Genomic DNA, 21,612 nt, shown 5'->3' on the forward strand with positions numbered 1-21,612 from the left:
ATCAGTTTGCGGCTGAGAAGTCGGCTTAACAACTTGTTTTGAGCGCGTTTTTGCGACCGATCGGTTGAGAGAGAAACAGCCAGAGCCAGCTGATGTTGTAATATGCCAATAAGTAGCTTGCTTTTGTTTTTACTACGTTTTGCATTCATGTAATACATGGCTGAGTTTTCCTTTCCAGCGTGCTCACAGGATACGCATAGTGGATTCTTCTTGAATAAATTCAACCGGATAAAACCCACTGACAACAAAAGATCAAGCCACAACAATGAGAACCTGATACGGGAAACCCTTAGAAAACGTCGACTTTTACCAAATTGTCACCTCAGCGGTTACCCCGCCAGGTTGTCTGAGCCATTCGAACGGAATCGATTATAGAAGCAATTTTCTAATCAAATTTGGCAATGCTCGCGGAGCAGCCCCACTATAGCGCAGCAGGTGTATGTTGTGTTAAACGGTCGCACCTAGAAAAACTTAACTTATAAATCTGTATTTCAGGCACCAAGCCCGTATTCCACAGGCATGTATCCACAGTCCACAGTCAACAAATCGTGTGCAGACTAAAATGCATTTAGTGGCACACATTTATGCATTATGCATGCACTTCATACCGGTTATGTGTTGTTTTAAGGTATCCAAATCGAGGAACCTCAACTGTAGCTCATGAAAATGAAAGGCCAAAAGCCAAGTAAACTATCACTGGCTGCGAAAACCGAATCGGTGAATGGCTCGGCAGCCGGTGCCAGGCTATACCCTGAAAATAAGTCCAAGTCAGTGATAGATCCTGTGTTACATCTGTTAGATACCTTGTAACCCTCAGTCAAAGTATTCTGTAAGTAATAGCTTTGTATTCACCAACTGGTGATCGACAAAGTATTCAATGAGATATGTAATATTGGAACGAGCTAAGATCCATCGGTGGCCCAACTATATGGACTCAGAAACTTATCGCTCTTAAGACTATGCTGCTTATGAGAGAAAACAAATCACTTCCGTAATTAAGTTTTCCGAGCGTCTTTTTAGATTTCTCCCTACATTAGTGGCATTTAGTGGTAATGACTAGAGCTTTCCATTTCAATGTTTCTCGGCTTCATTGGTGAGAATTGTAGTCTTTTAATGACCCAAGAATCTACCACGAAGACAATTTTAAACGAGGGTCCAAAGATTTCCCGTTTGTGACCTCGGCAGTAAAGAGTATCTGAAAATTAGTTTGTTTCGACTGTAGACGTCTATACTAGTTTGGTGCAAAATGATAATCGCTTGGACTCGGAGTTTCGTGGAGCCAACAATTAAGTATACTTGAGTCGGAGTCAGTGTGGTTTCAAAGCTGCTCCGCGCACCACCGAGCCGAATTCCGAATCTCAGCTCGGTTTATCGCTTTTCTAAAGGTCCGGCTACGTAGGAACTATAGTAAGCCTATCTCCGTCTTTTATAATAATAGCGAAAGCCAGGCCTGGAGGCAGAGAATATCTCGGCGTAGCATCAATCACGGAGGGGGAGTGGCCGGTCCACTTCAAACTTACCATAAACTTACCAACGATACCGTAAGCTTAGTCTCGAAGAGAAAATCAAGAGGTGTATCTCTACAAGCTGAGCGTTTTGGCCACTGTTTTCGTTGCTCTTGCCTTGTTTCGCCTCTCTGGCTCGCTCTCCCTGGAATGGAGCTGCTTCTATGTCCGACTTGGTGCAGTGTCTCAGTTGTGGCGATGATAGCGAGCGCGCTGGTAAGGCACGCAACGAAAACTTAAAACTGTCTTCGCTCGGGCCAGTGTAACGCGAGAAAGTTGAAACTGTAACAACAAGGCACTCATAACACCGCCCCATGAGTCATCCAGTGTTTACTTGGGGAAGGCTGGTTCTAATTCATCAGCGATCCTTTCGAAGCATAATACATTAGTCAAGTTGCCACACATTTTCATAACCAGCTAATGACCGATCTTGACACGTTGTGAACGGTTGAAGCCGAAGAGAGCACCTGATTCTAAAGAAGAACTGTTAACTAATTGTCTGCTCCGCTTACCAACGGATAGGTTGCATAAATTACACCGAATGTTTTGTTCGCGACCCTTCCTTTACAATACCTGTATTAGCATAACCAAGGTACTCTTTTGGCTAACCCCTTCGTTTGTGCTGCTTCGACAGAACGCCAGCTGACACAATGACCACTAACGGCTTTGGGATTCAGAGCTTAGCAGCGCCAGGGGACGAAGCCATAGGCTTGCTTTCCTCTCCTTCGGATAGCTTTTCCATTTGGGTCGACGGCGAGGAGCACTGGATATCCGGCGTGGACTCAAGCACCACCTGCGCAGATCTAATCTGCGCGCTAATCAGCTACCAAACTCCCCAGCAACATGTGCGCAGCAAGGAAGAAGTACCCGATCCACAGCAGTTTGCCATTGTCCATAAGCAGCGTCACTACGAGGAGTATTTGGATAGCAGTGCCAGACTCTTTGATGTTATCGCCAGCCTTCACGCTATGCCGAAAGAGGAAGTAAACGATTTCCCGAGCAGAACGTTTATCACCATTCTAAATATCCTTATTTCACACAGTACCAGCTCCAGCTTCGTCATTTGGCCACTTCAAATCGAAAACAAATCCCGACGACCGATAAGGACAGTGGAATGGGCAGTCCAGTAGACAGTTCGCGGAGCATGCGTTTCCGGCGAAGGGGCAAACACAAGGTGCTGCCCTCCACTAAGACCACGGACAATACCAACACTAAGCAGTCAAAGAGAAGCCGGAAGCTGCAGCAGAAGAACGACCACTTAACTCCGAACGAGAGTCTGCTTACCATTATCCTGGCCCAAGATGAAACCATACTCCAGCAAATGACCATGTTGCAGTGAGTTATGACTTTATCTCTCCGAGTATTTCCGACTTTCATTAACGTCTTTCCGCAGCGAAAAGGATCGACAGATCCTCAAAATCGAGGAGGAAAAGCACCGGGTGAGGGAGCGAGAGCTGGGTAAAAACTACCTCCTTGAGACATACTTAAAGGACTTGGATGAGTCCCAGGAAAGGGGCCAGGACTTTAAAGAGAAGGCACAGGGGACACAGGAAGATCGGAACTTTGAGGCAATGTCAGGCATGGATGAGGATAGGCCTCTAGATAGAGCCTTCCGATCGGCGTTAAACAGTGACACTGGCCAGGACGAGATCCGACTTTACTGGCTAGAAAAGATTCACGCGGTAAACAAAAAATTGCAATGTGAAGAGGAACTTTTGCTCAGCCTGCACTCCAAGGTACGTAGGCACCAGGTGAAGCTGGCGTACCAAACGAAGAGCGAGGTGCTAGTACAAATCGAAAGACTCGATACAGAATTGGCTGCTCAGGTGGCGGATATCCACCATGTGGAACGAAAACTTTTCACGGCCAATGAACAGCTTAAAGCCAAACTGGCTGTGCTTGAATGTTTGAGTCGTGAATTTGAGACTACGGTATCTGGTGACGTCCAAGAAGGTGCTGTTGCCGTTGGAAGAAAGACAGTTGCAAAGGATCAGCTAAGCCAATCTTCCTCGTCACATTTAGTTGATCTCCAACCCCCTGGGAACTGGCTGCACGTTGTTAAGAAACTCTTTGTGGCAGATCATTTTAACCAGAGATTAACGCATCATGCACTAAGTGACAGGAACTTATCGGATCGAATAATACCGGACAAGGGAATATCCAAGCAAATGTTCGAAGATCTAAGATCCCCAGATTCTTCTACCTCAACCAGCGTCCAAAAAAAAGAATTTGTTTCTAGGCAAGCCACTTCGCTAGCTTCAGAAATGGACATTCAACACCTGGGCACCCTTGTTTAAAGCAAAGAACAAGCACCTGACTTCATGCAAGAATCTCATGTAACGTATTTTGAACATCCGTACCAAATTTGTGTCAACTAACCAAATAGAGATTAAATTTTTGTTATGTTTAAAACTTTAGTGTTTTGTGGATCATTTGGTTGTGTTCAACAAGCATGGACTAGTACACTAAAAAACACTAACATGAACACGACAACCTTCAAAGTTACTTAGCCTATTTATTTTTAATCAGACCTCTTCAACTGCTGTATGAATCCCGCATTGGGCTGAATACATGGTCTCCATGATTTCACCAGATTGTACGCGTCTTCGAAGCACATGTCACGGCGCTTCATCAGATAGCCGATAACCACGGAGGGGGATCGCGAAACGCCTGCGTTACAGTGGACGAGCACACAACCCTGTGATCGGTGCGCTTCCTCGATAAACTCCATTGACACTGGCAAGACGTAGTCCATTAGGTCGGTTTCCGGCAGATCCAGGCAGGGCAAAAATTTACATTTTACTGGCATGGGCCACTCCACCTCGGGCGTCGGAATGCCGAGGCTAAGGATGTGAGTTAACTTATATTTTTTGATGTTGGCCGCGCTAACCGCATCTTGCGAACCCAGGTAAAGAAAGTCGCTTAATATGCAGGCGGGCACAGAGTCTGGCTTGGTATCCACGACAAAGCCGTATTCACGCGGGTCCAGTTGCTGGGAGCATTGGGCAATGCCCTCCACGCAGTCGGATGTATTCCTTCGCTCAATGTAGCGCACACCGGTGGGGGTGGTCACAACCGTAGCGGTGGGTCTCAGATTGGCCATGCGCCTTTGCAGCTCGTACAGCAGTATCATTGCGGTCTTAAATGTCCGTATCTCGGTAGTGCACCTTGCACAGGTAGAGTCCACAGGCCGGAGCCAGGAGAATACGGGGATCCCAAGAATTCTTTGAGGGAACGGTGAGCATCTGATACAGGCACCTCTCGTCGATGCGTCCGTTACCCAAAGCGATCAGCGCTCCGACAATGCGCCTTACTTGTTTGTAAAGAAACGATTTAGCCTTGATCTCGATGTCCCAATAGTTGTATGTTTCAGCGGCCAGAATGGCGCTCGAGGACAGTGCCCGCGTTTCTCCTGGACGTATATTAATCTCGTCGATTTTGCGCACTGTGAACATTGGGTGATCCCGACTAACTTTCTGGCGGCTGACACTCATAAAAGTGCGAAAGTCGTGGACCCCAATAAACATTCGCGCTGCAGCCTGGACTCTATTGATATCAAAGCTAGAAGATCTGTAGTGGAACAAGTGGTTACTAACATCCTATGAGGGTTACCGGAGTTCCTTACTGCAGAAAGTAACAGCGATCGATTTCTTCCACTGGTATGAAAGTCTCGTAAGCTTTATTCCGGAGATTGCAGTCTTCCAAGGACGGATCCTTTGCTACGGCAAAGCGGTAGAGATAGGTCCGTCCAATGGCGTGGTAGCGGCAGTGGAAGGAGTTGGACACCAACTTACTACTGAGCACTCGGATTGGAAGACCCTGTTTGTTAAGGGTTCGGTTGAGCACTCCGGTTAAAGTTGTTGTATCATAGGGCTGTCCATTAGGCCGCTCCAGGTCCACCTGCACAGTGGAGTGCAGGGCGTGTACACCGGCGTCAGTTCTGAAAGTTAAGCGAGACTATAGACTGTACAGATAATCTATATGCTCATGCACCTACCGACTGGAAAGCACGGTCTGTATTTCGTTTATTGGGTGAAAAACCCGCAGCGCTAGCTCCAAACAGCCTTGAACGGAGTTTGTGTCCAGACGCGACTGCTCCAACTTGTTTACCGTCTTTTGAATACCACTGAGGGGCGGGAAGTCTTGCTTTACCAATTCATTTTCACAATTCGACGCACTTACCGGAAAGTCGTACCGATGTATGAAATGTTCAACAAATACCTATTCATGTTATGCAGCACAACCTACAATCTCCATCCATGTCGCTAGAGATGGGCTTGGCCAGCTGGTTGCTCTGGGCTCCTAGAGGTGGGATTGTAAATAATGTGTTGGATGATAAGGAAAGCTACATTTCAACAGATTTAAAAAGCTGCAAATCAACGAGTCAACTATTTTGAATGTACTTACTTGCAAAATCAAAGCATTGCCTCCAGCCGAATTGTTTTTGCGCCATAGAGGGGAGATATCGATGAATCGATGGGGAAGTCGGTTCTCGGCATTAAGCAACAACGGAGCACCCGGCCACATTGCTGTCAGAAGTATTTTGTTTTGTAATAAAAAAAAAAGTCTAATTTTGCAACTGCCCAAAGCCCTTGCAACCTTGTGAGAGACAGTCAACGGTCTAATACTTTTTTGTCTTTTGCACAGCAGTCCTCCAAATTAGAAGCCCTCGGCATCAGCAGTCACCAGAGCACCCAGTCACCCCACCCACCACGTAACTAGAATGGCCGGCTTTCCTGAGCACGCCCGCGCAGAGGAGACGGAGGTTAATGTCTGGATACGCTTTGGTCTTAGGCTGGGCGTCAGCGCCGCCCTACATCCGTTCGAGTATTCCAAGACCCTCATCCAGCTGGGTTACGAACCGATCGCTCCTCTGCCCGGCAAGTCGCTACTGGGCAAGCCGATCATGAAGTTGCCGAACATCTTTCAGTACGGTAGGTACAAAGTTCCTTTTTGCCGAAAGCAAACTAATATTTCTGTTGGTGTTCCTGCAGCTGGCCACATTCGGCGGATCGACGGCTTCTACGGCTGCTACCGTGGTCTAGCTCCTAAGCTGGTGGGTTCTCTGGTGGCCATGGTGGTAAGCGAGCGAGTGGTCGATCAACTGGGTCTGGAGCAGCCAGAGGAGATTAAGGACGACTCCCAGCTCAGTGAGGAGGAATTGTAAGTCTTCTATTTCCACGTGCCCAATAATCGCCTTACAACTCCTTATTTGCTTTCTCACAGGTACGTCCAGTTCAAGACGAGTCTGAAGCGGGATATTGTACTGACGGTGAGCGGAATCGTGGCCTCGCATCCTTTTCACGTAATTTCGTTGCGCATGATGGCGCAGTTTGTCGGCCGCGAGACCTTGTACACCTCAATAGTGGGCTCTGTTAGCGAGATCTGGAAGTCTGAGGGAATAGCGGGATTCTTTGCCGGTCTGGTGCCAAAGCTGCTGTGCGATTTGGCGTGCCTTGTGCTCAGCAGCTCCACGATCTACATTCTTAACAAATATGTTATCAAGGACAAGTTGGGCAGGCAATACAATTCCGGATTCACACAGTTTGCCGTATCTAGTTTGCTGTATCCACTACAAGTGGTATCCACCTGCTCGGCGGTCAGTGGCTCACGCCTGATGGCTGGCCAACCACCAATTATGCCGGCCTACAAGAGCTGGGTAGACTGTTGGAACGATTTGCAGGTTCGCGGTGAGCTCAAGCGCGGCAGCTCCCTTTTCTGGCGGTGGGTGTTACCTTGAACTCATTGATAATATTAGTAACTTATAACTTATAAACTTTTCAGGTCTCAATCCATCAGTTCTCCAGTAATATCCACCTCATTTGCGCCCTTGCCTAAGCTGGCGCGTTACCAGTAAAAGTCAACAACGCGACTGGACGACCACGAACTGGCCCTGGAGTCCACACTTTAACTGCCTTGTTGTGTTTGCCCTGCATTTCAATGGATCCTCGGCAATGACAAGCTTAAATCCAAGACAACTGCATTTTTCTTTACTGTCTCCAAGCCCAGTCACAATTCTGTTAATACAAGTTTAGATCTATGTTGAAGTGGACTTTCATCGTGGTCCGTTTGTCCTGCGCACTGCATCCTTCGCGATGTTTTCTTTTCTTTCAGCAACCTACAAGCACTGAAATCGTGAAGAAATTGATGACTAAAATCTTTCCCAATCCTGCGCAGGCTCCAATATAATTGTTACTGTTTACTGCAAAATTTTGGAAATAAATCGTTTTGCCCTACCAGTGGAACTACAACTTTTTCATATATATATTCTTTAATTTGTATGCCACTTCAAATTTGGATTGCTTATGTATCGTAACCTTACTTTATTTTTAATGCAACACGTATAAAGGTCATTCAAACCCAGATGTAATCAAAAAGTTTTACAATATTTACTTTTGTCGCGCATTTTATAACGTATTGAAAAAAAATTATTTTACTTGAACCATAAAAAAAAACAAATTCAATTGACTATCTTGATTTCTGCTATATTTTCATTTTTATAATACAATTTATCTGACTGATTGTTGATTGATCCTTACACAATTTGTACAGCCTAATAAAAGCTTAAAGATAGTATGAGCTTGTGTAAGTTATCCTGTGGTAACTACGATAGGCGCTAGTATCATTTCTTAGAGTATTTTTCCTTTGCTGAGTAATTTATTGGCTTAAACAACACGAGTTTGGGTTATTTACAACTGGGACTATATCTCCAATACTACCAAGCAAACAGTACTCCAAAAAATTCTTATTTGTAGTTGGTCTGCGAGCTGTAGTGAACAAACAAAAAATTTACATTTACTAAAAATTTTTATTTGTATTTGGTCTGCGGAGCTGTAAGCCGATGGCATATCTTATTCACATCCCCAAGTTCGGTTTTTAGAAATAGCGTTTGTTTTGTGCAAGCACCCTGTACTGGTACGCCCACCTAAGTCCCCTTAATGTGCATCCTTTCGAGTCCTTTTGCTTCCGCAGTAATTGACAAATGGATACATGAACTTTTGTAACGAGATACAGAATAAAGAGGGAAAGTAAAGGACAGTGCCGTTCTAAAGAATGTTGTTTTTAAATAAGGCTTTTTTGCTTTTATTAAATTTTTGCTAAAAACTAGAATTAAAATTAATAATCATAATCATTAATTAATAATTAGAGTTAACGTAATGGTATTAATTAAAAACATTTTTTGCGCACAAATATTTACATTTACAGAAGTGTCGTTAACTTCTAAATTTATTTCTTGCTTGGTTCTTTACACAATTATATTAGTTATTCTCTATTTTTGCCTTTTCGCGGGTTTTTACTTTAGAATAAATATTTGTTGCCTTGGTTCCTTAACTGATTTTTTTTTAAATTTTGTTTTGCCCCTTTAATCGAGATAGGCCCGACGATAATTGAAAACTAAATGGGAAGTAACTTCTTGAACTATTGGCGACAAAAGAGCAACAGAAAGTCTAGGTGGACCGGGGCGTTGTGTATTGTTCCGCAATCGGAATCTGGAATGCAATCACACCTACCAAATGGTACTGTTTTAGATGGCTTCTTCCTTCGGCATGTTTTGTGTATGTGACTTGGCTTAAGGCTGCAGGCACCTTTGCTTATAGAAAACCAGTGTACTTTTGCCTACGTTACTATTGCTTTAACACCATATAACGCAAAACAAACATTATCTTTCCTCTGGAGTTTTTCGATACGTTGCATTCTTACACGCTAAAATACAAAGAATTCCCTTTCGAAAATGATAGGGAATTTTGTTGTTAAATTTTTGTTTCTCTCTCTACGTACATGTTTGGGAACAGGGACTATTATATGCACTTAGATTGCGGTCAGGGTCAACCGACTTTGATTTTCGCTAAGAACTACAATTAATGACTATAGCTACAATTGTTGAAATTGTTGTTACTTTTTGCACGCATTTAACACTTTTTGCTAATATTTTACGATTATTTTACACATTTTATTAAATAATTATTAATAAATAGTGTTTATAATATATGCTTGGGTTTATCAATCATGTTTAGTGAGTAGGAGGCGTGGAAGGATTTCTAGGTGAATGGAAACTTTATAAACCTAAACCGAGAGCATTTTTGGATTTTTTTAGGCTAGACGACTGTGTCTGCTTTTTTGTTTCTTTTATATCTTTAATACAGTATTTTACAAAGCCTTAAATGTACAATCTGCTTCTAAAAATGTACAATTTATATTTTTTGTTTATCGCATAATGTGCTATATGCATATTAATATTTTATAGGTGTGTAGAGATAATATCTTCTTTACGCTGATGCGATTACAACAAACCAGTTACAGACAGATAGAAGAATGGTTAAGGGGCTTACAAACTAACTGTACAATTTAAAGTTCGATTAAGGACCTGCAGTTCGCTCATTTACTACAAAAGCTAACACTCTAATAGGGGCGAGGGCAAGGAATCAAATCACAAAGGGAGGGGATTATCGAAAGCTTGAATAAACGAAGTTACAGGATACGCTTACATGCGACGTTCTCGCGTTCTCCGATTATCATCTAACTTCACAGTCTTTTTTCAATGGAAGTAAACCGCCTTCCCCGCTGGCGCGTCCTCCTCCACTGCCGTTGTTGTTGTTCGAGTTGCTATTGCAGGAGTTACTGGAAGCCGATCCGGTGCCACTGGCTGAGGGCAATGAGTTGTTGCTATTCTCGTAGTTTCCCACGTTCACGCACAAAGGGGTGGTGGCACCCACAAGGGACGACTGCACGCCCATCGCAGCCACACCGCTCTCGGGCAGGGATGTGGAGTCGTGCACGTCTGCACTTTTGCTGGAGTCTATCACCAAGCAGGGCGGGGATGGTGTGCCCGTGTCCTTGCCAAGCAGGGCTGGCGACGTATTAGCATTCTGGGAGTGAGGTGTAAAGCTGTTTAGCAGCCTGCCTTGTGGTGACGCCTCTCTGAGGGGTGATATAAGTGGGAGCTCCGTTATCGGAGACGTGTTGTCGGTCGTAGGCTCATCCTTTTTGTCCGCCTTCGTGCCAATTATGTAGCCACCGCCAGATGAGTTCCTGGCTATTTTAAAGCGCAGGGGTGCTGGAGCCTCCAAGGCAGGCGGCTGCTCCAGACTAACAGTCTTTGTCGTGGTCTCCGCCTTTCGTTTGCCAAAACGGAGGATCAGCTTAGGCTTATCTCCTGGCGACGCACTGGCCGTGTTCTCAATTAACGTAGTGGTCATCGTTGTTGTGCTGCTGCTTAAGATAAGCTGTTGCTGTTTTTGGCGTTTCTTCTCCTTCTTCTCCTTTTTGGGTTTGGAAGACTTAGGTCGTTTTGTGGGAGGCTGGGGCATTATGAGCGACTCGCCATCTTGGACAACTACTCCTCTCTTGTTGCTGTCCTCGCCCTTGACAAAGTCCTGCATGACCTTTTTGCGGTAGTTCATCGAGTCCCTCTTGATCTCCTCTAGTGTAAGAGTGCTATAATTGCTTGTCAAACGCTTCTTTGGTGGACAAGCCCTTCGGGTCATCTCATAACTGTAGTTTTGGCCCTCGTCGACGCTTGAAACCCCTGAAGGTGTCTCGTTGGCCGCCAAACCCCTTATTTTGATCTTCAGCTTGGGGGCCTGGTGGTCATCCTCACTGCTTTCGAGAGTCTTACTGCGTCCTCGCCGCTTACCTGCACTACTAGCTGCTCCTGTCTTCCCGTTGTTGTCGTTATTGCTACCTGAGCTGCAAGCGCTACGCCGTCTGCCGTCACCCGAGGATGCTCCTGCACACGCTCCCGCACCGCTCGAAAGCAACTGTTCCTCCACAAGCGCTAAGTTCGCATCAAGCGCACGCAATTCCCTGCTGCTAGAGTTCTTCTTGAATCTTTTCGTACCGTTACCGCCTGAAAGTTCGTCTTCTTCCTCTGACTTCCGCAGATTTTCGAGGGGCAAGCTGTCGGATGCGGCGGGCAGTCCGCATGAGCTATCGTCGTTGTGGTTATCTTTCTGTACCACATAAAGACTAAGAAGTTCCTTCTTTCGCATGCGGCGCGAGTTGCCGCTAACGGCTGATGACGCACTAACTACCGTTGATGTGGACACGGTGGTTTGCACTACATTAGACGACTGCACCAGAGTGCTGGTGAGAGTCAGACTGCTGCTGTTTGTCATGGCATTATAGTGTTCCGGATAGGCCAGCGGACTCTTGATCTTAAGTTTAATCTGAGTTCGCGCATCTGAAATCGAGGTCTTGGAGTGTGGTATCGTGCTGTCTGAGTCAATGGATACCTCCTCTGAAGTGGCCTCTAGAGAAGCTTCAACCAGTGAGCCCTCGACCAAATGCGTTGCAGCACCTGTGGCAGCCACATTGGGTGCCATTTGATTCGCTTCTGTACAATGCAAAAGAAGATTTGCTGCAGGTGGCGGGTTGGGAGCAGCTGGATGTGCAACAAGTGTCGTGGATGTTGAATGCTGCTTGCTGGGCGAGGTCCCAGTGCCAGTAGCTCGCAGTGCCGACTGGAACTGACGTTCGTCCTCCTCGTTGAACTCGCTGAGCGTCTGATCAGCGGTCCCCGAGTCAAACGCACCCAGAAGATTATTCTGGTAGGCCTCTTGAGAGGCTGTACTGTGGGGTGCCTCGAATCCAAGATTGTACGTTCTCATGTCCACAGGTCCTGGCAGTACTGGATGGAGAAGAGGATTTGTGGTTGTTGCAGTTGTTGGCGTAGTGGATGGCTTGTTTTGACCTCGTGGGGTTCGAAGCTCAAAACTTCTTCGCCGATCCCTTAGCGATTGCAGATTCTCCACACCTGGTCCTGCCATGTCATCAAACTCATTGTTGAACTCAAAGGGAGTACCGACCAAGTTGTTGACTATATGAGTATTGCTCCCGTAATCTGACATCGGCGGTGGCAGTACCATAGCCATACCACCAGTAGATCCTCCTCCACGTCCTCTACCCCTTCCACGTCCCCTGCCTCTGCCTGATGCTCCAGAGCCGCCGCTTCCGCGCGGAGCACGTTGGCGCGGCTTGCCCTGTAATGTGTGCGTCTGGGGGTCGTATTTTGTCGGCGGCAATGCCACCACGGGAACTGGTGCAGGAGGCGTTGGTGGCTGCAGAGGCTGTCTGGGCGACTTTCCTGGCGATTTTCCTTGCGGAAGCTGTGGCGATTTGTGCGTCTGTTTTTTAGATAAGTTACTACCGCTGACGGTCGTTCTCTTGCTTGGCGAGTCTTTGGCTGTAACTGGAACCGGTGGGGTTGGTGGCATCATCGACGCAACGGCTGCTTCTGCGCAGCTGCTTAGAAGCTGAGCCGGATATGTCGACATTTTTCCATCTATCGGCGAAGTCAAAGAAAACGGATGATTAGGCGTTGTTGTCGTCTGAACGGGAACTGTTGAAAGCGCAGGTTGTTGTACAGAAAGCATACCCAAACTAGCCGCGGAATATGGTGTTCCGGAGTACTGGTTGGCCTGAGGCGGTGGAGGTAGTGTAGTGGACTGCACAGCGCCAACAACTCCGACTCCGCCATTGCCATATAAGCTCGCAGGCGGTTCTGTAGGCGTTGACTGTGGATGCATAATACCCGCTAGTTGGGGGTAGATAGTTCCGTTGTACTGACTGTTTGGAGTTCTCTGCTGTTGCTGTTGATGAGTTGGCGTTGTCGGTTGATGCTGCATCGTATTGGTATTGTTGAACATTGGTATGGAATCAATACCGTTCACAATTGGAGGATGGTTAAAGGGCGCTGTAGCGTTTGCTGCAGTGCCAGGCCCGGCATTACCGCTTGGATAGCTGTTGAAAAAGTTTTTACAGCTCTCAAGCTGAGCGAGAGTTCGAGCCGTTGTTGCTGTCGCTGCAACGACTGTAGGTGGCGGAGGAGGATCATTTGATTCGGACACTGAACTAGGCGAGCTACTTCTTCTCTCAGCGATGAGATCGCTTTCATTCCAAGGCATTCTTCCGAACGGCGACTGCATTCGTGTGCTCTCATCGTAGTCGGTGATCTTCGTATTGGCTCCCGTTCCGGACTGTGTGGGCACGGTTGCCGCTCCACGAAAGCTTCCAAGAGTGTTCTTCACCGCTGCCGCTGCCAAGTCTACAAAGTCAGGAGTGGGTCCAGGTTGCCCTACATTAGCTCCACCATTGCTGGATAGGGGACAAGCCCCTTTTTGGTGTGGTGATTTATCAAGGAAGAGACCTAACGTTGGGGGTTGCTGAGAGTTCGGAAAGTTCACTTGATATCCAAGATTGTTCATTGTTGCGTTGGTGGGTGTAGCATTTGGAGTGCTGGTGAGACTGTTTGCATAGCTTCCACTGTTGGCTGTCATAGGTGAATCCTTGATAGTCAATGATGCAACAGAGTTAGGTCCAGATGAGTTTCCATAAATACACGCTTGTGATGATTGCAGCTGTTGTTGCTGTTGATGTTGTTGCTGCTGTTCTTTTTGGGCATGAATGATATCCTCTGGATCCGCAGCATTGTGAAAAGGAAAAACCGATGGGATGGCTGGAGTTGGAGGTAATAGATCGACTGCCTCCTTGCTACTGCAGTCATCCTGTGCCTTGCGCTTCGTCTTGCGCAGTTTTTCCAAGAGATTTCGGGTTGCTTGGATGCTATCCTCCTCACTTATTTGCTTACCGCTGTCTATACTAGACCCGATTAGACTCATCTGATTGGGAGGATTTAACACACTGGCTAGGTTCGACGCGAAGTTGTTAGCGAATTTACTGTCCTCCATCTCAAGTATTGTCTCAACAATGGGTAAGTGCTCGACAGGCAGTTGCTCGATTAGGGGCCGTTGCGAAGGCAGCTGCATAACTGAAGGTACAACCTCGGGCGCAGGGGATTGCACAACAAGCGGAGGGGGCAGGGATTGGTCATGAAGCTGCTGCTGTTGCTGCTCTGCAGAGTTCGAGTCCAGTTCGATAATTTCCGGCGGATCGGGCGGAATAACAGTGACTGCTGGAGAGGATGTAGACGCCGAGTACTTACTCGCATTTGCAAGCAGCTCGTTTTTACGCTCCTCTTCCAGCTCTCTTGCCATTTCCATCTCGTTGAGGAGATGTTGGGTGTGATGCGTGTGTTCCTCGTCTGGCTCGTGACTGCGTCTCCTTCGCCTTCGTCTGGAACGCCAGCGTATCCGCCGTCGTTCGCTGAGATCACTTCCAGCGTCAGACAACTCGTCATTGGAGGTAGGTGTAGGAGTGGGCGAGGCGGGAAGCGGAGCGGCCGGTGGACGTTCATCATCGATAATGTCTGCCAGTTTACTCGCGCTCGCAGATAGTTGGGTTCGCGTTGGAGCAGTGGTAAGCTCCTCATCAATATCCATGGGTAGTTCGCCAGCTTCTGCAGCAGACTCTGGTTCCAGATCGGGTTCGGGTTGTGCATCTGTTCCCAGGTTTGTCTGTTGGATGGACACCTCTTCGGGTTTATGATCGCTTTGATCTTTCACGATAGGTGTCGTAGGAGCAGGTGGAGTTGGTGACATTGGTGGTGGTGTAGCTTGTGCAGCATGGTTCAATTGCTGCTGTTTCTTATTCAACAGCTTGTCCAACGAACTAGTCGCTTTTCCGCTGGCTACCTTCCTCTGGCTTATTTCTTGTTCTAAATTTGCCACCTTCTTAGGAGATTCTTCAGCTCGAGATTTACATTTGGATACTGTCTTTTCTGGAGACGATTTAGCCGTGGGCGAGGGCGGTCGCGACTTGGAGCCACGAGTCGCTCTTTTGGTGGCCTGTTCCAACTGGACCTGCTTTACACATTCGTCCGATGAGCCTTGAGTACGATGTGATTTCGGCGTACTCTTGACGTCATCCTCAACGGACACCACTGTCTTCTGCAGTGCTGCCTTTGGCGATTTTGTTGTAGAGTTCTGACGAGACCGAGTAGATGGTATAGGTACTGTGCTGACCGGTACTGGCGCAACAGTCAATGCTGAAGGCTTATCCATGGACTTGCGAGGTGAACGTTTTGGCACAAGAGAGGAATCAGATGGCACTTTCGCAGGAGCTTCTGCAGGCTCTCGATTAGATGGTTTTTCCGAATTGCTGGCCTGAGACTCGCTGTCCGAGTCACTGCCGCCACTGCTGGAACTACTCCCCGAGCTGCTAGAGGAGCTGGAACTTTCACTGTCGCCAGAACTAGAACTTGAAAGATTGGGGACAACTACGCGGCGTTTGACCGTAGGAGTAGTTTTTATAGGTGTCACCCCCATATCTTCTTTTGATTTCCTTCTGCTACTTAAGGGTTCCTTTGGAGTAGTTGGGGTTTCTTTAATTGAGGTCCGTCTGGTCGGCTTAATTGGCGTGGTGGAAACTGGCGCAGATGATCCGGATCCCGTTGCTGACGTCACTGGTTCTTTGTCCGAGATGTCGTTCCCCGTTGAGAAAGATTCTTGAACAGGTTTGCTACTCTTCAATTGTTCCGCTGCCTTCTTAGCCGCTTGTCGTTGGGGAACCAACGAGACTGCAAAGTTCGATTTGGCTGAGGCTGGGGTTGCGACGACAGGTGGGGGCTTGGTTTGCGTAAGAGTTGGGAGAGCAGGCTTGTCGTTTTCCGTAATAGATGCCGGACGTACATCCTTTGGTACCTTTGGTGGCCTTCCGCGCTTTCCACGTTCAGCAGGTGCGCTTTCAGAAGTTTTTCCAACAGTCTTCTGTAAGTTTTCTTTCGGTCGTACTTTTTCAAGGATTGATTTATCCGTTTCATTTGAAACACGAGAGCTTGGGTCCTTGAGCTTACTCTTTGCAGTGACTGAAATCGAATTTATTTCCGAATCTTTGACTCTGTCGGACACATCTGGCTGTAGCGTCGTAGCGAGATTTGTGGATCGCATGTTTTCAGAAGCCTTCTTGGCTGCCTGGCGCTGAGGCACCACCAAGAGATCTGCCGGATACATCTTGGCATTCGAGTTCGGTTTGGTTTTTGTGCTGTTGCCGATACTCGTAGCTCCTTCCTTTCCTTCCCGCGTATTCTTCGCTTTACTAGCTGAGGACGCTGCTTGGGATGTAGAGGGTGTTGTGGATGCTGTCCCTGGCACAAACTCTTTCATAGCTGCCTTTGTTCTAATAGTCTGTTGGTTTTGTGAGTCGCTTACATTGCTTTCCACGGTTGCCTGCTCTTCCTGGTCTTTTTCTTGGGCAGATGAACTGCTCTCGGAATCGGAGTAGATATGCTGTCCCAAATTTCTACTAATGCTCGAACCAGTCGCGGCCAGTCCGGAAGTCGTTGTGCTCTCGCGCTGTCGTTCGCCTCTTAGAGGCAACAACTCTTCACTTTCGTCGCTCGATACGCTCTCCTCGGCATCTTTGTCCATTTGGGCAAGTCCTCGTGTTGTCGTAGACAATTTTCTTCTTGCTGAGGCACCAGCTCCTTCTCCAACGCCTGCATCCGTGGTTGGTTTCGACCTATTTGCCTGACTCCTGTTAGGTACTGATTTGCTTTGGATTGACCCACGTCTCGCACCGCGTTCTGGTTCCTGACGGTTTTTACATCGCTCGTCTTCATCGTCGCTGGAGCTGCTTGCAGACCTGGAATCCGGATACGCTGCAGACGCACCCGCAACTGCTTCACTTTGACGTCGCAGTCGCTGTTTTTGCCGCTGCTCAACGGAGCGAGCGTAACTTTGTTTTTTAAGTGGACTTCCTGAGGAAGACTTTCGCTTGGAGACTCCGCTACCCGCGCTAGAGCTACCACTTTCACTGCCGGAATCACTTCCTGAGGAACTATCGGAGCTACTGGAACCATTCGCCGAGCTGGAATTACCTGATGATAAAGAGCCGCTTGACGAATGGGAGGTCGTGCTACTGCGGATATTTGAGTGGAATTGATTTTTGTTGTGGGTCGACGTCGCCGCCGCCGCGCCGCTCTTTGAGGCACGCCTCCCTGTAGGATGCTTCCCTGGCGGCGACCGTACCTTGGCTGGAGTCGTTCCCACCTTACTCCCTGCCGCAGTCTTCTCAGGCGAGGATGTGCGCGAACTAAGAGTCCCATTATTGAGCTTCTTGATTGGTGAAGCTTTTGCAGGCTGCTTGCGTTTGTTGGGAGACTGAGAGGCACGGCCACGGCCCTGTTTACCACTCTGCAGCTTACCCATAAGCTGTTCAAGGATGTACTTCAAATCCTGGTACTGCGCCGGCACAGTTTGTCCACCCACAGAGCTGTAGAAACGGTCGTACAAAGTAGGTCCGTCGTTGGCGTAGATTACAGCGTTTAGATCCATTACAGGTTGTTGCTGCTCTGGTTTGGTCTGCTGCTTCTCCAAGCGCATCTCATCCAGAACTCCAAGCTGCTTGTAGAAGACCTGCTCACGTAGCTTAAAGAGAGAGCGCGAGAGCTTTTCTCTTCGACTAACCATATAGCAGAGATTACGAACTCGCTCCAAATCCTGTCGCAAATGCACCACCAACTTATGATTTTCCATGTCCTGCTGCTCCTGCTTGCGGGCTATCATCTCCACATCTTCGGACTTGGGCGGGATAAGCTCGCGATTGTGTCGAGACTTTCGCTTGAGCTTCCAATAATTGTAAATGGCAACAATAGCATCGTCGTCGACATCAAATAGATGGCAACTGATGTCATTAAAGTTAACATGCTTATCGAACTCAGCTTCCACCTCCTGAAAGTCAACGGGAAAAAGTTAGCACCGAATGCATGCAGAAACCACAACGGAAAAGAAACTACTAACCTGAAGACGCTGAGCTCTGGCTTGGTTACGTTCCTCGGAGGTCAGTTCGGTTTTACGGTGATTTTTCCGCCTGCGTGGATCCTCTCCAGTTGTCCCACACGCGTTGTTGCCATCGTCGGCTCCTCCGCCAGCCCCACTGCCGTATCTGTTCGCTTTTTGCATTGCGCTTGCGACTGAGGCACTGCCTCCCCCATGACTTCCAGCATTTTCCTTCTTACCCTTGCTCATACTGTGTTTCTGGCAATAGGAGCGCAACTTCACGCCGTCCTCAGCATTGCCTTCCTCTATGATTGCGCGCATTTCCAAGCCATGCTGAAACGCGCAAGTCACATGGTAGGCTGTCTTACAGGGCTTTACTGAGCACTGGATGCAGCTGCCAACGCGCTTTCGGCAGAGTACACAGATCAGGGACCAGCGCGACTGAGGAATGCTTGAGATTTTCGTGATGGGTTCCATGCGATCCACACACCCAATGCTGACCTCGGGTATCCACAGAGCGCAAGAGACGTGTGCCCAGTGCTTACCCGATTTGTTGGATTTCATGGCGCCGCCCTTGTTTGGACAGAGGACACAGTCCGGCTTGATTCCCATCGAACAAGTGCGGCATAGCCATTGTCCTAAAAGTAAAGTTCGCATGAGCATACACTGACATTTCTACACTACCAAGTGCTGCTTACCTGACGGAATTGCCGTAATGCCATAACAAGCCTGGTGCACGCAGATATTGCAATTATCACAGAATACCATTTCGTTCGCCTCCTCGGAGTCGGGCGATCGGCAAACATCGCAGATGACATTCTCATCGAATTCGATACCCAAGCCTTCTTCCTGTTTAAGTATGACCTGAATCTGTTCCCAGCAACGAACCTATAACACAAAAATCAATATATTGGTACAACAAGGTGCTTAGCGAGCTTACCTCTAGCTCCTCAATGACGCGCTCGAACTGCGTCGCGTTTATGGGAAAAGCACCGCATTGGGCACGATCGCTGTTGTAGAGGCGCAGCCAGGCCTCATCAATAGGATCTATGTCATAGGCACATGTGTTCTCCGCCAAGGCAACAACATTCGTCAGGTAATGCAGATCCGGCGAGTAGTGCTCGTCTTTGGTAATGCGCAGATAGCGATTTTTCGGGCTGTAAACGGGGATCGTAAGGAAGAGTATAGGGTCAGTACACAAATTCACGAGTACGAAATACAAATTAGCTTTGTAATAACTTACAGCTTAAAGTCGTGCGCTGGAGACACAACTGGCTCGGGCAGAACATAGACGCATGGCTCAGGAAGGGAGTCTGGGTTAACGGGCACTTGCACACCCTTTTCCCATTCCTGCTTCCATGGGTCCGTTACTATTAAATACTCGTAGTTGGCCAACGGCTCAGAGTCTGGCAATTTCATTGCGCTAATGAGATCCTTGCTGCAATTAAAATATGAATATTATGGAATCGTTCTCCTTGATTTGTCGGTCTATTCATACCGGTAAAGTTCAGCTGGGGCTTCCGTTGAGCTTCGATTGTAGATGCTCGACATCTTGATGTCCGCCACAGACCGCGCCTGCCAGGAGCTACTAGAACTCGCCCCCTGCGACTTGCACTTGCTCGCCGACTTGGCCAGTTTCGTTGACTTGGATTTGCTGGTGCTGGTAGCTCCTGCCGCAGCTCTTCCTTGTCCTCCTCCCCCCGCTTCCGTCTCTGGCTCTCCATGTTTGCTTTTGCACAGAGGCAGAACTGGCACACGCTCTGATCCTGCGGCTGGACCCGTTCCAGACACTTCAGCTACTGCTGCCGTAGTGGCTCCGTTAGGTGGCCTACCTTTGCGCCGCTTGGTGGGCGGCGGCTGCGGCTCAACATCCTTGCGCTGATGCTGTTGCGGCGGCGGATGGTGCGACTGGTGATGATGCTGATTACCGCGCTTACCTCTTTGTGACATTTTTCATTGGTGTTGATTTGATATTTGTGTGTTTTTGCTTCGATTGGTACCTTTTCCCTTGTGTCTTGTGCTTGTTAGAGAACGGGTTCTTTGCTGCAAGACCTAGAAGTAAGTAGGCAAAAACAATCTCAGTATGTATTTGAGGAGATGTGTCTATTAACCAAATTTACTTACTACATGCTTAAGGCCACAGTTGGCGACACCACACCGGCTGCTGCTGTTGCGCTCTCCTGGTTGTGGTGCGGTCGTGATTCTTGGTGGTCCACCCTTTGTGCCCCGTGGACATGGACGCCGCTGCTGCCCCAGCCCTAATATCCAGTAGCGACGCCACTTTGCAGTCCTGTGTGCTCCGCACTTCTCCACGGGCGAGTTAGTCCACTTCCACTGCCACCTTCCGCTTGCTGCCTTTTGTTATTGTTCGTTGTTTATGCACACACTTTTGCAAGTTTTTCCCTGGCGCTTGGCTCACTGGTTTGAATTCGCGACGAGCATTTGCTAGTCTAGCCGGAGAGAAGACAGATGTTTGTTGGTTATTCGCTTATATCAAGAGCGTTCCCAGTTAGTGTCCACATTTTTTGTGCATTCCGAAAATACACAAAAAATATAGAAAAATGCTCAAGCTGCCAATAGGTGACTGTTGCAACACCCACAGGCGCCCTCCTGCTCGCACGCAGCACGCTCGTTTAAGGGCGCGCTTACTGTGCGCGTAAGTGCGAGCAGGAGGCAAGCAGGTGGCGTGCGTGTTGCATCCGCCAGCTTATACTCGGCACCCAGCATACCCCTCCGCCATTTCACTACTCGGAAGCAATCATAGTTTTTGCACTTTTTTTACACTTTTATTATAACAACTTATTTGTTATTGCTATCCGTACACCTAGGCAGCCACTTTGCGCGTCCCTAACGCTTCCACACACGACACGCCCACTCAGGGCGCCACTTTCGCACTGCCCATTCTTGGGGGAGTTGGGATTTTGTTATATATTTTACATTTGGGTTTTTTGCCGCCGCAGACACACACGCCAAGCACTTGTTACTGGCCGTAAACCGCTCACAGCTTTCGCATTTCGCGAAGCGTCCGTATTAAACTCACGTTTCCCAAAATCGCATTTGCGTTCGCAGGAATTACAATTCTTTTGATTATTTATTTTATTTTTGAGCAAAAATTATTTTTCTCAGATCGCCATGATGAACGGTTGCAAATTTAAACTATCGAGTGCATTTAGTCGGTGGTCGCTATCGATACACAGCTTGGGTATAAGCAGGGTTGCATTCAGCCCAGCGCTGTATTTTGTTTTAACAACATTTAAAAATGGTCCATGGAAATTTCAATTTAAACCATATTCCATTAAAAAAACTTTTTATTTTAAATTCAAACAAATTATTTAGGATTTGTTCTATTATTATCTCAAAGTATTTTTAGTTTTCTTAGCAAGCGTATTAAAAATAATTAATTATGTAACAAAGTATGTCGAAAATAATTTGGCTGACAATGATACAATACATACTCCTTTAAAGAGGAATTTTTTATAAGTTTAGAAATAGCT

At 47.5% G+C, this 21,612-nt stretch overlaps 5 protein-coding genes across 7 annotated transcripts; 2 read left to right on the forward strand and 3 right to left on the reverse strand.

Annotated features, from left to right (window-relative positions):
- The first annotated feature begins 111 nt into the window (after positions 1-111).
- LOC6532188 lies at positions 112-6,311 on the forward strand. The gene is made up of 5 exons (XM_015193719.3): positions 112-1,721; positions 2,140-2,488; positions 2,548-2,840; positions 2,899-3,841; positions 6,156-6,311. Exons 2-4 carry the CDS (start codon positions 2,156-2,158, stop codon positions 3,800-3,802), a joined length of 1,530 nt encoding a protein of 509 aa, XP_015049205.1. The 5' UTR covers positions 112-1,721; positions 2,140-2,155; the 3' UTR covers positions 3,803-3,841; positions 6,156-6,311.
- LOC6532189 (dual specificity protein phosphatase 19) lies at positions 3,900-4,638 on the reverse strand. The gene has a single exon (XM_039373845.2). It carries the CDS (start codon positions 4,636-4,638, stop codon positions 4,027-4,029), a length of 612 nt encoding a protein of 203 aa, XP_039229779.1. The 3' UTR covers positions 3,900-4,026.
- Positions 4,646-5,823, reverse strand: LOC26535413 (tRNA pseudouridine synthase-like 1). Its single transcript, XM_015193720.3, has 4 exons — positions 5,688-5,823; positions 5,503-5,631; positions 5,131-5,445; positions 4,646-5,075 (listed from the first exon to the last, which is right to left on the reverse strand). Exons 1-4 carry the CDS (start codon positions 5,732-5,734, stop codon positions 4,646-4,648), a joined length of 921 nt encoding a protein of 306 aa, XP_015049206.1. The 5' UTR covers positions 5,735-5,823.
- On the forward strand, positions 6,229-7,750 carry LOC6532190 (mitochondrial carrier homolog 2). Its single transcript, XM_039373844.2, has 4 exons — positions 6,229-6,439; positions 6,500-6,668; positions 6,732-7,229; positions 7,290-7,750. The coding sequence occupies exons 1-4, from the start codon at positions 6,229-6,231 to the stop codon at positions 7,360-7,362; spliced, it is 951 nt and encodes a 316-aa protein (XP_039229778.1). The 3' UTR covers positions 7,363-7,750.
- Positions 7,751-9,619: 1,869 nt separating this feature from the next.
- On the reverse strand, positions 9,620-21,295 carry LOC6532191 (PHD finger protein rhinoceros). 3 transcript variants are annotated; one of them, XM_039373840.2, is made up of 9 exons: positions 21,159-21,295; positions 20,243-20,568; positions 19,617-20,170; positions 19,362-19,556; positions 19,059-19,275; positions 18,817-19,006; positions 18,140-18,756; positions 12,880-18,070; positions 9,620-12,786 (listed from the first exon to the last, which is right to left on the reverse strand). In XM_039373840.2, exons 3-9 carry the CDS (start codon positions 20,066-20,068, stop codon positions 10,019-10,021), a joined length of 9,630 nt encoding a protein of 3,209 aa, XP_039229774.1. In that variant the 5' UTR covers positions 20,069-20,170; positions 20,243-20,568; positions 21,159-21,295; the 3' UTR covers positions 9,620-10,018. The 3 variants fall into 3 exon arrangements, with proteins under 3 accessions (XP_039229774.1, XP_002092965.2, XP_039229772.1); XM_002092929.4 differs by having other exon boundaries at positions 9,620-18,070; XM_039373838.2 differs by having other exon boundaries at positions 9,620-18,070; positions 21,056-21,278.
- Positions 21,296-21,612: the final 317 nt, after the last annotated feature.

The sequence above is a fragment of the Drosophila yakuba genome, chromosome 3L, assembly GCF_016746365.2.
Source record: "Drosophila yakuba strain Tai18E2 chromosome 3L, Prin_Dyak_Tai18E2_2.1, whole genome shotgun sequence".
Lineage (NCBI taxonomy): Eukaryota > Metazoa > Arthropoda > Insecta > Diptera > Drosophilidae > Drosophila > Drosophila yakuba.

Coding starts and splice junctions, on each gene's coding strand:
- LOC6532190 (XM_039373844.2), top strand. CDS start 6,229: ATGGCCGGCTTTCCTGAGCACGCCCGCGCAGAGGAGACGGAGGTTAAT. Junction 6,440..6,499: donor GCCGAACATCTTTCAGTACG/GTAGGTACAAAG, acceptor GTGTTCCTGCAG/CTGGCCACATTCGGCGGATC. Junction 6,669..6,731: donor CAGCTCAGTGAGGAGGAATT/GTAAGTCTTCTA, acceptor GCTTTCTCACAG/GTACGTCCAGTTCAAGACGA.
- LOC6532189 (XM_039373845.2), bottom strand. CDS start 4,638: ATGATACTGCTGTACGAGCTGCAAAGGCGCATGGCCAATCTGAGACCC.
- LOC26535413 (XM_015193720.3), bottom strand. CDS start 5,734: ATGAATAGGTATTTGTTGAACATTTCATACATCGGTACGACTTTCCG. Junction 5,632..5,687: donor TACATCGGTACGACTTTCCG/GTAAGTGCGTCG, acceptor CCCGCCCCTCAG/TGGTATTCAAAAGACGGTAA. Junction 5,076..5,130: donor GATCGCTGTTACTTTCTGCA/GTAAGGAACTCC, acceptor GTTCCACTACAG/ATCTTCTAGCTTTGATATCA.
- LOC6532188 (XM_015193719.3), top strand. CDS start 2,156: ATGACCACTAACGGCTTTGGGATTCAGAGCTTAGCAGCGCCAGGGGAC. Junction 2,489..2,547: donor ACGCTATGCCGAAAGAGGAA/GTAAACGATTTC, acceptor TATTTCACACAG/TACCAGCTCCAGCTTCGTCA. Junction 2,841..2,898: donor CAGCAAATGACCATGTTGCA/GTGAGTTATGAC, acceptor GTCTTTCCGCAG/CGAAAAGGATCGACAGATCC.
- LOC6532191 (XM_002092929.4), bottom strand. CDS start 20,068: ATGTCACAAAGAGGTAAGCGCGGTAATCAGCATCATCACCAGTCGCAC. Junction 19,007..19,058: donor GCGTCATTGAGGAGCTAGAG/GTAAGCTCGCTA, acceptor TTTGTGTTATAG/GTTCGTTGCTGGGAACAGAT. Junction 18,071..18,139: donor CCAGAGCTCAGCGTCTTCAG/GTTAGTAGTTTC, acceptor GTTGACTTTCAG/GAGGTGGAAGCTGAGTTCGA.